We start from the raw sequence: 18,589 nt of genomic DNA, 5'->3' as shown, positions 1-18,589 counted from the left end.
ATCGGCTTCAGGATTGAAGTCAGCAAGCCTTGGCAAAGGCAACCCATGTAGGAAACAAAGTTGGCTTCTTACTCAGACTAGCAAGATCTGAGGGGCTGCTTCTTTTGAGGGAAGCAAGGGCCAGTCTGGAGCAACCAGACCAGCAGTGTAAATTCAAAGATTCATTGCCAAGATGGCCACTAGCCAACGGGCAAGTGACCGGGTAGACGCGTCAAGCAGGAAAATGCAAAAGAGCCCCACGCAGAACTGGTGGAGGGTGCAGGGCAGATCTTTGATGCAATTGCTGCTCGGGGCTGGGGCTTCTCAATCCCCAATGCACAGCTTCAAGGAGGCCTCGGGTGCTGCAGGTCGCAGACTTTTCAAGATAACCGGTCCCACGTCTCTCGTCGCCTCCACGGGTCTCAGCTTTGCTGGGACTGTGGATCAAGCTGTTGGATGTCTGGAAGTCTGGTTCTTGTCAGGCTCTGTGCTCGGGCTCCAGCGGGAGGCGGAGACAAACCAAGCCGTTGATCGCTGGATGGTGCCTGCTTGTGCAGGGTGGTCACTCCTTGACCACAAGGGAGATTCTTCAGTCGTCTTCTTGCAAAGTAGATCGTCGAAGGTCCAGAGTTTTGTTTCAGAGTTTCAATCAGGATTAATCTAAAGTCTTGGGACTCAGCTTCTACCTATATACCAAATCTATGGGCTGGATTACCTGCTAGGTCCCTCCTATGGGTGGGACCAGGGAAGGGGGTGGTTACACCCCTTTCCCTTTGTCCAGTTTCGTGCCAGAGCTGGGGCTGGAGTGCACCAGCACCGGTTTGAACTGGACCATGCATGGGACACCTTGTGTGCCCCAGGCAGTGTCTCAATTCTTAGGCCCTCCCTGCCCCAATACACAAAAGCCTGTCTGGGGTGGTGCTAGCACCTCCCAAGGCAGGAAACCTATTGTCCAAGCCTCCCTCACTGGAAGGACTCCCAGCAGCAGGAGGTCAGACTTGTGTCTGTGGCAGCAGCATCCATTTTGTGATGCTGAGGCTCTGGTTAACTTTAACCGGGAATAGTAAGAACAACATGTCTTCTCCCTCTAGAAGGGTGTAATGCTACCCCCGTCACCAGAACTGGTGAGGGGGAAGTATTCCAAATCGTATGACACGTTACTCGACATGTTTTGATAAAGCCAAACCAGAGTTAGCATTTAACCGCGAGGTTCATAATGCACTTAAGAGTATATGGTATGGCAATATCCAAGAACAGCTATAAGGACATGGTTCCGAACGCTGCAGACAGGATCAGCTCATGCTAGAGCACCATCTCACATAAAACCAAGCACTCTGCCTCCAGGATTGTTAAGGCCTGCCATAGGAGTGACTTATAGGTGTATATGTGTCTAGATATAAGGTTAGATATAGGTATACTATATCTAAAGCAAAGGGTGATTACACCACCTTGCCCCAGCTGAGTGATCAGCCAGTTGTGTCAATTTGGGTGGCCAGCCAGGGGTGGCATAATACATGCTGCAGCCCCTGGTAGGCCTTGGATGCACCTATGCCCTGGGTACCTATAGTACACTGTACAGGGGCTCATAAGGTGACCCAGTATCCAATTGGAGATGTACCTAGGTGACATGGAGTCCATTTTAAAGAGAGAGCAGATAGCCTGAGGCCCTGATTAGCAGGATCCCAGGCCAACTAAGTCGAAAACCAGCTAAACACTAAGCAAAACATCTGGGGTAACCATAGTCAGGTATCCACCTTCCTACAGGTTACCCATCTTGTAGGAGGCGAATATATACTACTGTTGAGTGGCCTTCACTTTTTTGCAAACATTTTCCTTTACCAAGATTTGCTTTTCAACTGCTGTTTACATTGAACACGCCATCAAGCACAGGGCTATCGCTTTTATGTGATATTTTAATCCTACTTTTCTAACTGTTTTTATGTCTACATTGACTATTTAGTTTTGTGGGTCACAGTTTTCTGATGCTTTAACACTGTTATTTGAAGAGTTTTGTCTAATGGATGTTCTGTACAATGTTTTCACACTTTTATGGTGTAATCAGACCGAATAATGTTTAGTGAATTATTACCACATTTTTGCATAGTCAGAGTTTCGTAGACCACGTGGAGACACTCATATGCACTGGTTGAGAAGACTAGACTGAACTGAGGAGCCCTCTCAAACGCGCCACACATCTCCATTGCACCACACTGACCTTAGTTTCACATGCAGGCTTGCTATCCCATTGCTACACAGGTTGGCACCTATACCAATCAGCACTTTATGTCCCCACTAGGAGAGTAGTTACCATCAAATGGGAAAGAAAGTGCAACAGTTAAAGTGTTAACTCTTGAAGCGAAGGCAGAACCCAGTCATGTTTTCTGCTGGAATACACCACCAGCGTTACGCCAACAAATGATGGACGGAATGCTGAATGAATCATACATTCACCCCCATTCAACAGATCTGGGTTAAATTCATAGTTCTTTTGCTCACCATGCCACCCCAGTTTAGACAAGCCAAATTCAAATCAGTTTTTACCTTGTTCCTCATGGAACAGTCCAGCCTGAACTGCCACGCCAGGTGCTCCCTATTCCGGAAATAGCATCCTGGGACCGGTTTTGGGATAGTACCCCTCATCAACCAGGCTAGCTTGAATCTAGTGGTACAGTGAGAAAGGGACCCACATCTGGGCATACCTATTCCACTTAGTGCAAAAAGTGTTATACAAACAATTAATGGATGGAATGCTGAATTAATCATACATTCACCCTCAGTCAAGAAGTCTAGGTTAAATCCATTGTTCTTTTGCTCACCATGCCATCACAATTTAGACCCAGCCATATCCAAATCAGTCTTGACCCTGTGCCTCAAGGGAACAGTCCAGCCCGAACTGCCAAGTCAGGTCCTCCCTGGACCGGAAACAAGTTTCCTTGTTTCCGGTCAGAGTATTACCCCTCACCAGCCAGACTGGCTTAAATTCAGTGGCAGTGGCAAAGATTTAGGGTGTATTGATGCACATGCTATGTTGGTCGAGGAGAGCTGTTTGTGTGGTGGGTTCTAGGCTTGAGGGGTCTGAAGAAATTGTGCGCAATTGGATACCGGAGAGAAATGTGGAGGCTAAGGCACATTATTGTGAGCTAGACAGTTCGTGTTCCCCAGCATAGAGGCAGGAGACTGGGGTTGCCACCTTGATTGTCTGACGTGGGGTGGAGGAGCCACAGTGCATAAGCAAGAAGGCCAGGGCATATGCAGGAAGGCAATCCTGAAGTGGTACAGAGGGAAGCTCATCATCTGAGCCTGCTGCATTCTGTTCCAGAAGGTGGAGTGCAGTATGCAGCAGTACCAGTGAACTACAGCAGAGGAAGGGTCCCATGGAGCTCGCTTGAGTACGGTATGAAGGAGAATGCAGAAGCAGATGCAGGGCTTTCTGAGCATGCCTAACCCGTCTTCTGCTGATCAGTCAGTGCCTGGAACTGCTATTAGGCAGGAGGGTCAAACACTGGGAAAAAAAGCTTCTGTTACTTTGACAGATTAGTTTATTCAGTGTTTAATTTATAAAAAAGTAAGGGCCAGATGTACAACCCGTTTAGTAAGTTTTTAGATTACCAGCCGTGAGCACCTCGGTTGCGGATTGCTAGCAATAATGTAAAAAAGGCTTCATTGGTTTGGAATACCTCTTCAAGAGTAATATACAACAGCTGCAATGCCCCCAAGCACAGAGGGAATAACGTTAGTAATAGGTCTCCCAAAGCTCCATGATTTATCATTCAAATATCAGCTTTAAATAAGTATATTTTTGAAATATGGGTTTTGAAAATACACCGATTTTTACCTCAAATACACACTTTTCAATTGTGGTATGCACATATTAATTCAACCAAGCAACATCTTCTAAATTTTAGTATGCTGGGCTGCACACAGGAGAGATACTCACAGGTAGTTGGAGAGCAACCAGTAGCTCTCGAGCTACTCTTTGGAGAAGCCTGGTTTAAAGCACCACCGACTTTGACTGTGGGGACATACTTTTGTGTGAGCTGGATAGCTGTTGAATGCAGTATCAGTGAGTGACCACCACCACTCTCATTTTCTGTCATTTACAACTTACCTGCCATCCAGAGTGCCCTCCTACACCAGTCTCGTCAATTACCCCACAACAAGTGTTTGGGGGAAGGGCAGAACATGTACCTCGTTCATGGACCCAGAATATCTCAAAATATTTAGGCTGGCAGGTGCAAGAAGCTATGCTAATGTAAACCTCCAGATAAGCTATAAAGAGGTCTATGTAATATCAAATGCAATGGATTCTCATTCAGTTTCATGTCTCTTTTTCCTATGTAGTATTCGTTGGTCTCCCCGGCACTGTCAGAGTTGCAGAGAACAGCGGCCCAGGCACAGAAGTTATCAACTTCTCCCTTCAGAACTGCGTCATCGCCAATCCCACAGTCACCATCAATGGTGTTACACCCGCCTGCACATACTTCAATCCTCCTGCAGTGAATAAGGCAGGACTTGAGGTGTTTGCTGTACAGGTGAGTCAAGAGCAGTGCTTAATTTGTGCCAGTGTATGGGGACAAGGACTTATTTTTCAGCATCAGACGTTGACCCAGAGTAAGGGAGAAAGGCAGGAAATGGAGAAAGAAGGAGGAAGAGAAAGACAGAAAAACATTGACAGAGAAACTTCAAGAGTATAAATAAAGGTCAAGAACAGTTGATACAAACCCAGTATTAATTCAAATAACTAGGATTAGAAGAGTTCTTACCTAGAAGTGTTTTAAGCTTTTGCCTTAATAATAATCATAGCAATCACTATATCACTATCAGTAGAAGTATTAACAGTAGTAGTAGTTGTAATAGTAGTACTAACATTGCCTTACCTTTGTGTTTTACTTCAGTTCTGCCAAAATAGTGTTTCATTTTGTTTGTGAGAGTCTTTGGTTCCTACATTTAATGGCCATTCAGAGGGCTTGCTGAACTGATATTATATATATATATATATATATATATATATATATATATATATATATATATATATATATATATATATATATATATATATATATATATATATATATATATATATATATATATATATATATTTATGAACAAACAGGATCCCCACTGCTTCTGGTAGCAGTCCAAATGGGCGCAGACCTCAACTCCACAAGCTGAATATTTGATGTTAAATCACCAAGCCATCACGATAAGTAAGGTGCAGCAGTGCATATTTATTTTTTAGCAAAATGAAAGAGCAAGTGCCCTCCCTGACGCGTTTCGCTCCGCGTACATATATATATATATATATACGCTTGATGCAGTGGCGGCTAGCAAGTATTTGCACCAATGGGGTGGGCAACTAAGTTGTGGGTGGGTGGGTGCGTGTATGCAGGCATGGTGAGTGGCAAATAATGAAAAATAAAGTCACTTACCTTGCGTGCTGCACGTCCTCTTTCCTCCTCTGTCTCTCCTACTACCAGCTCAGCGGGCTCCTGCCTCCAGGAAACTCCACTAACCAATCCTGGCGCCACTCTCACCAGCATGAAAGCAGCACAAGGGTTGGATAGAGCGCCCTGGCTGGATGTTCCCTCAGGCCCTTTAGGTCTGTGCTTGGTCTCCACCCAGCTGTCTAAAAAAAGCTGAGAGGAGAGCTGCAAAGTGCGCATGCCACTTTGACCGGCTCAAGAGAGTGGCCAAACTGACATGCGTACTTTGGAGGGTCCATCTTGCTCCTCCATTCCTCTATGCTGCCAATCGGCAGCAGAGGTGGACACCCCCTCCATTTTTCCTGGCTGGAGGCTGCCCGCAGCGGACAGGGGGTAACTTCCTCTCACAAAGAAACAGCCGCTAGCTTGACGTACTGCTTGCAAGTATACATTACCTCAATATTGGATGTGGTTCGGAAACTACATCCAGGATTTCAAATCCATAACATCTACATTTGTTTCACATAATAGACGGGCATTGATAGGTAACGCCTTCATATGATTATTACAATGTAACTAATATTAATAATGTGTTTTGCATTGCTTCATACTGCTTTTCACAATTGCTTTAAATAACAATGGTCGCCCTTACCCAATGTAATGACGCGTTAGGTGTTTTAATGGTACTTGAAATTATTATATCAGAAATCTGGCAGATGGAAAACCTATCCCTTTGGTCTGGAGTGGCACATGGTTCTGTTTCATGGAAAGGCGCAAATATGTTTACTTTTGTTATGAATGGCCTAGAGAATGGCTGTTATTGGCCAGTTTAGGGAGCGGGCAATGCACATACCGTGCACAACCACAAAGTATTAGCTTTGTGTATAGTCACAAACATTAGTGATGCAATGCCCACACTTATCCATACCTTTAAACTTGCATATAAATGAACCCGGTACAAGCTGCTAAAGCAGTATGGGATACATCTTGCACTGCTGACACTTTTGCATGGTTGTATGGAAAGGAAGGTCATCAAAGGAAAACACATTTCCATGGGAAGAAATATGAGAAAAATGATTGTGGAATGGAATTGTAAACCCCAGGCTATGCACATCGGAGTTTTACCTGGATATAATGATGTAATGGAGGCTTTTGTGAAAAAGGTAAAAGTTGGAAATCTCTTTGTGTTGTAAGTCTTACATCTACGCCTGCAGGTATTTCTATTTTTTTTTTTAAAGAATCAGATGCTTTTAGAGTTATCCAGTCCAGGGAGGGCATAGCCCTACAGGCTGTCACCAATAAAACCGTATGAGTAGGGGGAAGTGTAACTGATATAAAGAGGTTTCTCATGATGTGAGCTCACTCTACAGGGGGGTTGAGTATTATCTTTGTCAGCGGCCACAGGGGCTAGGGACACAGACACATAGCTCTTCGCCATAAAGATGTGATGACAAGTGGATGTGTAGAGGAGTAAATGGTTTTGCTTGCTTACTAGATTTTTAGTAGGGAGCCTAGGGGTTTCAACAATAAACACTTCATCAATATGGGTATATATCAAAAAAGGAAAATGTTACAACTACAACTTTGGGGATGGAACACTTGGTGAATGGCACATACATTTGGAACATTTCACAAATGCTAAAAAAAATGGAGGTCTGATCTCCAATGTTAAATGAAGCATTGTATTGTTATTTGGTTTACTGACATTTTTATTTGTTCCAGATCACGCTTAGCAGTACCACAGCCCTGGACTTCGAATTGGTAAATCAATACCAGCTTAACATCATAGCAACCTGCGGAACAGGGGTCCTAATACAGGGACTACTTACTGTACAAGTCACTGATGTCAATGAGCCACCGCAGTGTGAGGAGAAATTTACAAGCACAGGTGAGGCTCGAAGAAGGGAAGGGCGGGAATGGGTTAACCTCCTGACAATGCCTTGACCCTCCATTTGAAATCCAGCATTAATTGGGTGATCTATTCACAGACGTCCTCAATATATATGTTTGATACACATTTTAAAAGTGAAACCATCAACACACATCTAAAAAAAAAGAACATAGCGCACACAAATATCTAACAGCTTTTTTGATGTGTTTAATTTTGCACTAGATATTCTATCTTTATCCTTCATGTTTGCAAACATGCTCTCTTTTTCATATGAAAGAACTATGCACCAAGGATTTAAGTAGTTTGTGGAAAAGGTAATGGTGTGACCATGTATTATAAGGAATAAAGTACCCCCTGCAGTACATGATAAGCATATTGCAAGTCACCTCAGGGTTCCATATCCTTATAAAGGAATGCGGCCTTTGGCCTCATTTCTCATATGGTCATGGAATTCCTTGGTGACGTATAATCTCTGTATAATGTGTGGCAGTGTGTAATTTATCCCATATATATTATATAAACAAGAAATAACATGCAAAACTGTGACCTCTTCTGCAACCCATTGAATGCAACCACCCACTCATAAGATGGGAACAACTCAGCTCATCAATAACAACCACCCTGATGAACATCATCCACTCAGAAGCACTCACTGACCCTTGCCCTCTCCGACTCGGAAGCAACAAGGGAGCCAAGAGCTCACCACCCTCCTCAACACCTCCTTAACCACAGCCACATTTCCAGATGCGTGGAAGCACACGGAGATTAGACCGCTAATCAAGAAACCTTCGGCAGACCACAGAGAACTATATAACTACAGTTCTATCTCCCATTCCCCGCCACAGCCCTGGAGAAAGCCACCAACTACAAACTCACTGATCATCTGGAAAGAAACAAATTGCTGGAACCATCCTAATCAGGCTTCAGAGCCAACCACAGCACCAAGACACCCTTGATTGCAGCAACAGATGACATCTGAGCCCTACTCGACATAAGATAATCAGCCTCCCCCTTCTACTGGATCTCTCTGCAGCGTTTGACACCGTCTCCCACCACACACTCATTGACCGACTACACAAGATTGGAATCACAGACGATGCACTCAGATGGATGGTCTCCTTCCTGACGAGCCGCACCCAGAGAATCTGCCTCCCGCCATTCATCTCGCAATCCAAGCACACCATCTGCGGCGTATCCTAAGGCTCATCCCTCAGCCATACCCTCTTCAACCTCTACATGATTCCTCTTGCAGACATCGTCCGATCGCACAAATCAACATCATCTCCGAAGCTGACAACACCCAGCTCGTCCTCTCTCTCTCAAGGAACCTCACCTTCACGAAGACCAGCTTCTTAGCCTTCGATAGCTCAGTTGGTAGAGTGGAGGACTGTAGTGGAGTGATGAAGACCAGCTTCCACTCCTGCACGGAGGACGTTGCGACATGGGTGAAAGACAACTCCTAGAAACTCAACACGGACAAAATCGAAGCCTTGATCTTTGGCAGACACACCACCCTCTGAAATGACTCCTGGTGCCCGCTGAGCTGGGACCATTCCCAACACAAAAAAGACCTCACTTGCAATTTCAGAATCATAGTGGAGTGGTGTGGCTCACTGGTTAGAGGCGGCAGACCTGAGAGCAGAGGACGGACCGCGACCAGGGTTCAATTCCCGACGCGGCAAGGTCGTGGACCAGGGTCGGCAGACTCGATAATTCTCATCTCGGTGCCTACTCTAACCAGGGATCACACTTGGCAACTCTGGGCATTAGCTTGCCTCATCTCCACAACGGCCCCCCACATTCGCTGGGGATGCCTGGTTTCACCTTGGAGATACCCAGTAGGGACCATCTCACAGGGAAAGCCAGGACGGGTTCCCCAGCGGTCTACTGCGCAGAGATACTCCTTCGGGAGTCGATTCTAGCGCATTACAAACCCACAATTAATTAATTAATTAATACTGGACAGCAAACTCTCCATGAAATGACAGGTCAGCCACACAATACGCATGCTCCACAAAATCTTCAAATGGTTCCCCCATCAGCGCAAGGAAAATGGTGACGTAGGCCTTCATCATCAGTCGGCTCGACTACGGCAATGCACTTTATGCCAGCACCCCCACTGAGATCCTGCAAAGACTCCAGAACATAGCAGCCAGACTGATCCTCTGCCCAAGAGGACACACATCACCCAGGACCTGAAAGACCTCCACTGGCTCCCCGTCCAGAAGAGATGCCTGTTCAAGCTCCTGACCCAACAATAAAGCACTCCACAACCAAGGACCAGACAACATAAACCACTGCCTAATCTTCCAGGAACCCTCCAGAAACCTCCACTCCGCACACCTCTCCCTCGCTCCGACACGTTGTATCTGCCACAGCGGCTCTGGAGTGCGCTCCTTCTCCCACCTTGCTGCCAAAGCCTTGAACACCCTCCATCTCCTTACGTCTCCCTCATTGAATCACTTCAGGAAGGAACTCAAGACCTGGCTCTTCGCATGATACCTGCAACACAGCGCCTGGATACCCCAGGGTGATTAGTTGTGCTTTATAAATAATACTTGATTGATTGAAAATTAAATATTAGTAGCAATGTTCAATGGGCTTCATTAGCCAAACACAAAATATGCATATAGGAGCAAAACGTGATAAGATAAACATTTATTGTGAATATAGCGAAAAAAAATATTCAATAACATTTAAACCGCGTATCCAGAATATTACAATAGAGGTAAAATATTATAGGCTATTTTATTGGATTTTCAGGTACCTGGAGTGCGAAACTACTAGGGGTTACAGGTGAAACTAATGTTTCCCTGAGAACTGTGGAATTAACTGGAGAATCACTCATTTATGGTGGTATTACCCCAGTTATTCTGTGTATCTCTCAATTTTTCACCAGGAGATGTGAACTGCTTTCAGCAGATGAGTACCCAGGTGAAACCTAATGGATCTGCTGAGTTCCAGCAATCATTACTAGCGTAATTATAGGGTAACTTGTAAAGGGGGTCATTTTGAGTTTGTCCAAGTGGGAGTCTCTCCATCAATCGTTAGCCCTCCTGCTCCACCAAATATGCTTTCCCCCAACCTCATTTAGAAGTGCATCAACCACTAGGTTTCCACCAGCGGATCCTCCGCTAGTTGGATTGATGCAAATCTATGACCCGATGGCCCATGTGTCACATTAACGGTGGGTCTTTGTGTCAAAAGGCCCGCGCAGTTTAGGGAAGCAGTCTTACTCATAGGGGCATATGTATGTAGCCTAATTCCCGTTCGTAAATGGGCCGATTCTCAAAATCGTCCCATGTGTGAACGGGCAAAAGCCTTTTGGGATGTATCATCCCAAAAGGCCCTCGCAATATATGGAATCGTAAAATGTGCGATTCCCTATTTTGCGAATGCATTTAAGGAATCGCAAATTGAGATTCCTTAAATGCAATGCAGGAAGCACCCAAGTTGTGCGATTTTGCCCTAAGAAATCACAAATTTCCACCGACTTCAAGTTGGTGGTAATTTACAATTTCTTAGAAAAATGCTTTTTTTTGCATTTTTCAAAGAAATTACAAACAGGATGTCCTTTTGACACCTTTGCACCCTTGAAATTGCATTCGCAAGTTGCGAGTATCTAAGGGGTACTTGCAAATTGCAAATGTCTTCCATTCATTCCTATGGGTCTATAGGCCCTTAGGAATGAATGTGAAGGTATTCCTCAATTGCGCATCACAATTTGCGACTCGCAATCAAGGAATATTACGGAATCGCAATTATTATTGCGATTACTACATATATTGCATTTTGCGAGTCCTTAATAACGATTCGCTGAAAATCGCTATTAAGGAATCGCAAAATGGTGTGGTCATACATATGCCCCTAAGGGGCAAATTTTGTGATTCCCGGTATTGCGAGTGCCTTTTGGGATGATACATCGCAAAAGGCTTTTTCCCGTTCGCAAACGGGATATTCTGAGAATCTGACCGTTTGCGAACGGGTATTAGGCTTCATACATAAAAATAATCCACATTTGTAAAGTGCGCACAATCACCCGTAAGGGTCTCCAACTCTCCATGCGCTGGAGGCCGTCGGGAAGATTAAGCAAACTATTGCCTAGAGTCACATGGTGCTGGGCTAATCTGCCGCCGCACCAGGGACCGAACCGTGATCCCTAGATTCCAGCGTCAGTAGCCCTGTCCGCGGCGCCACACCTCTCCCCCTAGTGCTTTGAAATTCGCAGTTTGACTGGTAATTATAGGTATCATTTTGGTCTGGAATTCTGAGTTGGGCAGCGATTTCATTTTTGAAATTACCACACCCGTTAAATTTTCTAAATACATTTTCTCACTGTGTAACATGGCAAAACATGTCCTTGGAAGCAGTCCCAGAAATATTGAGTTACATTTGGAAATCGCACAATTTTTGCCTGTCCTCTTTGGAGGTATATTTGAGTAAAATGTTGTTCCTGACAGAAAAGATACATTTCCATGATAAAACTAGAATGATGCACAAGATGGTATACCATTTAACACAATGTTAATGCGGTGTCTATGCCACAAGGGAAACATAGGCAGCCAGCCGGTGTTTAAAATATAACTACAAATCGTTGCCTTGTGCGGGTAAGAAAACCTATATTTAATAAGGAAAACAATACAGAGTTTTCGTTTCAGCCGTGCGCTTTCAAGCATTCGTTCCTCTTGATTATCTGGTAATGTCTATGCTGACTATTGAAATATACAATCCTACACTTCACCCAGCACAGCTAAATAAATTCCTTCCATGTCAAAATAAAAATGCATACAGCAAGAGAAACTAAGGGCCAGATGTAGGTATCCAAATACCGGTCGGTAACGGCCGAAAATACCGACCGGTATTTGGATACTGAGATGTAGGGCATGAAAAAATACAGATTCGGTAATTTTACCGATTCGGTAATTTTACAGAATCAGTAAATTTACCGATTCGGTAAAATTACCGAACCTGTATTTTGAAATGTAGGTAGCACTGTAAAGAGAGCTACAGGGCTTTAAGGATTCGTTATTTACCACCCACTATTAGTTGGTGGTAAATAACGAATTCCAATGTAAATGCAAATATGTGCATTTACACCTGTGCCATGTGGCACACATACATGCCCTTAGGGAATGTATATGTGCCACATGGCACACAAGCACTAATCAGGGGTGCAACAGGCTGTCCAAGTGACACCCTGCCACCATTGACTATTTCACAATTTTACTGAATCGGTATTTACTGATTCGGTAATTGACTTTCATTCCTCATAGGAATGAATGGCAATTACCGAATCGGTAAATACCGATTCGGTTCGGTAACAAAAACCGAATAATTACCTATATAGGTTTTACCGATTCTAAAATACCGAATCGGTAAAATTCAGTATTTTAGAATCGGTAAAACCTTTTTACCTACATCTAGAAATTCTCTTAAGCACACGTTCCAGAAGTTGGCGCTGTTACGTCTAAATGCAGCAGTACAACAGCATTACTGAGGAGCATTACTAACTGAGGAGAAATACAGTACTATCGCTAACATAAAATAAAGGAAATAATTAACTAGGGTTCTCATTCAAAGTGGCACTATGGCACCTTTCACTGCATACAGCGCGCAGCCACAGCGCTCCATAAAGTCGTCAACGTACCAGTCTGCTTTCATCTTAAAATAAAACAGTGCTTACTCCAGCTGCAGTGTGGGCAAACGTTTTCTGATCGATGCCTCTCCCCGAACGTCTTCATCATCTCATGGGCTGCAACTGAACTGCTTGATGTGGCCTAACTGCCAGAGCTACCGATTCTGGAGCTACCGAACCTGGGGCCCGATGTAGGTAAACGCGATTTTCCGATTTCAAAATACCGAGGCGGGCCGAATCGGTATTCTGAAATCGGAAAACGAGATGTAGGGGAAAAAAACCGAATGAATACCGATTCGGTCGGCATCGGTAATGAGATTCGGTACGTTCCGATTCTGCTCGGTCCGAATCGGAAAGTACCGAATCGGCCAACAACGATTCGGAAATCACTGAATCGGCTACCACCGAATCGGATATTCCCGATTCGGCGAATACCGATTCGGTAAAAGCCGATTCGGTAAAATCCGATTCGGCAATCATAGACCCATGGCGAAAAAGCCCATAGGAATGCATTGAAAGAACCGATTCGGCTTTTACCGAATCGGATAATACCGAATCGGATTTTACCGATTCGGATATTACCGAATCGGTAAAAGCCGAATCGGCAATAGGCGATTCAGCCAATGAGGTGGCTCCCCCTCCCCCACCCAAACAGGGAGTGGCAACCCTGGCAGGTGCAGCTAATTAAGAAGTTTCTGGAAATATCTGGAAAGCCTGCCTGAGCCCAACACACACAGTTAGCAGCAGTGGGAGAAGGAGGTTGCAAACTGAACAGGAGAAAATGGCAGATCAGGCAGGAAGCCAGAAGTCCTCCCAAAAGAGGAAGCCCAAGTTCACCACCACCGAACTTCAGGTGCTGGTTGAGGAGGTGGTGAGGGTGCACCGCCAGCTGTTTGGCAAGCTGTCCCTCAACGTGCCAGACAGCACCAAGAGGAGAATGTGGGCCGACATCGCCCAGAAGGTCAATGCTGCTGGTGTCACCCCCAGGTCCATTGAGGAACTGAAGAAAAGGTTTTACGACCTCCGCAGCCTCACGAAGAGGAAGCTGGCTGACATTCAAAGGCAGGCTGGACTCACTGGAGGAGGCAACAACCCGGCGCCACCCCTCACCGAGCTGGAGGAAATTGTCTCCAGCACCATCGAGAGGGAGAGCATCGTAGGAATCGGGACCCTGGACAGCTCTGCGAGAGCCACAGCTACAGGTAAGAAGCATGCGCATCATGACACACCCTACCAGACACCTCCCCATTAGACACAATGCATAGGCAAACACCAGCACTGTACTGTCACCAACATACAAGAGACAAGCATCATGGTACATGTAGTCAGCAGAAGTTAGCCAAATATGTCAGTGCAGAATCACAAGACAGGAAACAGTGTGACACGGTGTAAGGAGATGCAAGGACATGTGGAATGCCATAATTGTACTGACTGTAATACATCGGCACTCAGTTTACAAATGCTTCTTTGTACCTAGGGGCACCATCAGGCGGCACAACTGTGACAACAGAGGGAGCAGCAACGTCCAACACTGCAGTCGCAGGGCCGAGCACCAGCCAGGCTGGCCAGGAGGAGGAGGAGGATGAGGAAGGAGACACCCCAGGGCTAGGAATGGAGGGAGTCCTGGTCATTGACTTCCAAGCAGTGCACTCCCCAGTACTGGCCAGCACACCCCCCTTGCAATTTTCACCAGACAACTCCCCTACAAGGCAGACCATTCCGCCTACACCAGCTCCTGCCACAATCGTGGCCTTGCCACCTGTCCAACCAGTCCTGGGAGCAGGGGCTCAGGGACCGGCCAGCACCACACCCCCACCAGTGGCACCCCAGCCCACTCAGCAGGCCGGAAGCAGCAGTGCCCGACGCCGTGCCACCACCACCACCACTGCTGCACCAGCACGGGAGGGCAGTGTGTTCCTGGGCCTGGAGGGACAGATGGTTAAAATCCAGCGCCAACAGGCCAGATCCACCATGGCCTGCCAACGCCAGCTCCTGCAGCACAACATGCAGATGGGGGAGTTGGTGAAGGGTTTCCAGGCTGTTGTGGACAGCAACAAGGAGGTGGCAGCAGGGTTAGGCAGGCTGACCACTGCCATCACCCACTCATCTGCCAGACAGGAGGAGCATGAGGTTGCGCGCAGGAGGGATGCCCGGGTGCTCAACCGGGCCATGGCCCGCCTTGCAGCGGCGACCGCACAACTGTGCCATCGCAGCTCCAATCAAGAATCTGTGCTCAGTCAGCATACAGCTGAGCTGACTAGGGGGATGGCCAGGATTACCACGGCCATGGAGGCCATGATAATATCAAACACCGCCTCCAATCCTGCCCTGGACCTGGGTGATGCTGGAGACAGCAGCAGCCGCAGCAGCCCGGCCAGCGCTGCATCAGAGCCACGGAGGAGCACCAGGCGATCCGCTGATGCTGCTGGGCATTCGGAGGGGGCCGAGGGACACCCCAGTGGGTCTGGCAAGCGGGCCAAAAAATAGCCTGGCAAGGGGGGATGAGCAAACCAGAACCCTGGACTTTATTTGAGTTTACAATCTCCATTTTTTGATGCACATCAGTGCTGTAACTGTGGTGCATCACTATTAAAAAAAAAATTTCCAAGCAACATTTAGCTGTCTTTGCATCTGTACTCAGTCAGAAATAGTTCTCAGTGATCTCCTCACGTCTGTATCTGCCATCACTTGGCGTACACACCCCAGCTGGCTGTGTCAGTGGCACAGCTTCGTCGTCGTCATAGTCCTCGTAGTCAGACAACTCCACCTCAGTGCCCTTCTTGACCGCAAGGTTGTGTAACATTGCACATACAGCTATGATCTTGCAGCAGGTGATGGGGGTATACTGCCTTGCACCTCCACTCTTGTGCAGGCATCTGAATCTACTTTTCCAGATGCCAAAGGTCCGTTCAACAACATTCCTGGTGCGTATGTGGGCCCGGTTATACCTCCTTTGGCTGGGTGTGGAGGGGTTGAGGTAGGGGGTGAGTATGAATGAGCGGAGGGCATATGCACTGTCGCCTGGAAGAGAAAGGGGTCACATTAGACACATGCATACATGTATTACACCTACCTACTATGTGTTATGGGGGTCTGATGATGTGGCTCACCTAGGAGGTATCCTTCTCCAAATTCGCCAGCCATCAGCCGTGCATATATGCCGCTCTGTTGGAATATATAGGAGTCATGGGTACTCCCTGGAAATTTTGCTACCAGGTCTGTGATGGTGTACTTGGCATTGCAGATCACCTGCACGTTGATGGTGTGTGTAGATTTCCGATTGCGGTATATGTATTCGGTGTCCGCTGGTGGGCAAATCGGAATATGCGTGCCATCTATGCAACCGATGATTTGGGGAAATTGTGCCATCTGGTAGAAGTCAGCTTTGGTTTGTAGCAGTTCTGCGTGGGTTGCAGGGAATGAGATGTATTGGTCCATCCTGTCTATCATGGCGTCAAGGAATATGTGGAAGAACCTTGACAGGCTGCTCTGGCTCACCCCTCCTGCTGCTGCTACTCCACTTTGATAGCTGCCAGACGCTACCAGGTGTAGGCTGCATAGCACCTGGACGTGCGCAGGGATGGCGTGTGCCCTTGGGGTGTGGTGGTCCAAGTATGGCTTAAGGTCCCTGATGAGCTCAAGTATGGTGTCAGAGTCCAGCCTGTATCTCTGTAGGATCTCAGCCTCAGTGAGCATGAACAGGGTTATCCTCTGTCTGTAGACCTGTTCATTTCTTAGCCATTCCCTCTGTCCTTCCTGCTGTAGCCGTAGCCGCCTCGCAATGACATAGAAAGCTGCCATCCTGCAAGTTGCAATGCATTTTGGGACTGTTTATATGGGTTGGAGTTGGTTACCACCTGATTGCAATCCATGGTAAATACCGAGTGAATTCTACCGATTTTGAGCCGATTTCGGTGTTTCTGTGCCTCCCTACATCTCCCCAACTGTCGGAATCGGGGAATTTCCCGATCGGAGATTCATACGAATCGGCATGTTTTCCGATTCGGCTCATGTCCGATTCGGTATTTTTTCCGATTCGGTACATGGACCGAATCGGTGATTTTCCGAATCAGTGTCACTAACGAATCGGTTCTTGGACCGAATCGGTGATTTTCCGATTCGGTGTCACTAACGATTCGGTACTTGGACCGATTCGGTGATTTTCCGATTCGGTGTCACTAACGAATCGGTTCTTGGACCGAATCGGTGATTTTCCGATTCGGTGTCACTAACGAATCGGTACATGGACCGATTCGGTCTTTGTAACCGATTCGGTGTTTTTCCGATTCGTTACATATCCGATTTTCGGTATGTACGTATCGGATTCTTTCCCATTCGGTACTCATTCCGAATCGGTTTTCTATCCGATTCGTTCTGTTTTTGGTTCCCTACATCTCGATGGCTGTTTACCGATCGGTAAGGGCCAAAAATCGGTATTTTCGGCCGATACCGATCGGTAAAGCCCTACCTACATCGGGCCCCTGGTTCGAGTCTTGGCTGGGCTCAACATCCCGTGATTCTGGACAAATCACCTATATTTCCCCGGAACTACCAAAAAATGAATGTGTCCAGGTGTAATGTAACTGGTGCTCATGTAAAGCGCCCCACTACCTTCGGGTCTAGTTCGCGCAATATAAAACTGCAATACAATTATAAAAAAATAAACGCTGATGGCGGACTGGGTAAAAGGCAGAGCTATCAACCACAAGTGACGTAAGAGCGTGACTCCAATACGCAGGGCTTGAGCAGCAACCTCCATGCATCACTAAATGCAATTGAGCCTCTTCGGTGTCACAGTTTTGGTATCATTAGCATGAACACCAAGGGCTGTGAGACGGTAACCCCTGACATGTGCGGTGTGCTGCCCTAGAGAGTTGGCTGCATGATCTTGCTCAAGTGTGAACATGCCCTAAACATCCAATAACAAGGCTGTAACCTGTCAGGGGTTGCTTGTGTTCTGTTTTGGAAAGGGTCACACCTGGCAGTTAGTTTAAGATGGACAGTTCTATTTTCCATAAAGCAGGCTCCTGGCTAAAGTGGCACAGTGCGTAAAAAACAATAGATTTGAATGCTACCCAGAGTACATCAGTAGTGATCACCTCAGTGCATCAGGCAGGATTGCCAGTTGTGCTAAAAAGGCTTTCTCAGTTTGGAATGTCTCTGCATGGGTAATGCATAACAGCTATACCTGCAAGACCCCTGGCACCAAGGTAAATAAGAATAAATTCTCCACAGCACTGCATGATCAGCTTAAATATACTTTTGGAGATTCAGCCATTTTCTGTAAAGATCAGCTTATGAGTTCTGAAAATACATTTTCATCTCGAATATTTGCTTTTCTGTTTTGGTATACATGTAGCCAAAGCCTCTACTTTAGCAGGCTGGGCTGCACACAGGAATGCTAATGCCAGTTAGCTTGAGAGCTACCAGAAACTCAGGAGCTACTCTTTAGAGAAGCCTGGGTAATATTTGCAACCATTCTTCACGTCCCCTTTGGTGTGTTAAAGGTCACATGTTTCCATTTTGGAATGACTAAGTAAGCTTTCACTCTTGTTCACTATGGGGCAACAATTACTCCTAGGAGGTTTATTTTGTGTTGTTCAGAATACTGCACATTCCATTATGCATGTTTACACATGGTTTTTTTTCTTTTGGGTTGGG

At 46.3% G+C, this 18,589-nt stretch overlaps 1 protein-coding gene across 1 annotated transcript in view; it reads left to right on the top strand.

Annotated features, from left to right (window-relative positions):
* The window catches only part of LOC147692577 (cadherin-related family member 4-like), a 422,868-nt gene that overhangs the window by 63,258 nt on the left and 341,021 nt on the right, over positions 1 to 18,589 (top strand). Inside the window, exons 2-3 of the mRNA XM_086938792.1 lie at positions 4,321 to 4,511; positions 7,125 to 7,290. Of these exons, the coding sequence (XP_086794918.1) occupies positions 4,321 to 4,511; positions 7,125 to 7,290 (357 nt within the window). The remainder of the gene's footprint in view (positions 1 to 4,320; positions 4,512 to 7,124; positions 7,291 to 18,589) is intronic.

The sequence above is a fragment of the Lissotriton vulgaris genome, chromosome 9 (genome assembly GCF_964263255.1).
Source record: "Lissotriton vulgaris chromosome 9, aLisVul1.2, whole genome shotgun sequence".
NCBI lineage: Eukaryota > Metazoa > Chordata > Amphibia > Caudata > Salamandridae > Lissotriton > Lissotriton vulgaris.
The sequence above is the reverse complement of the archived record's forward strand: the minus strand, read 5'-3'. Positions and strand labels throughout refer to the sequence as shown.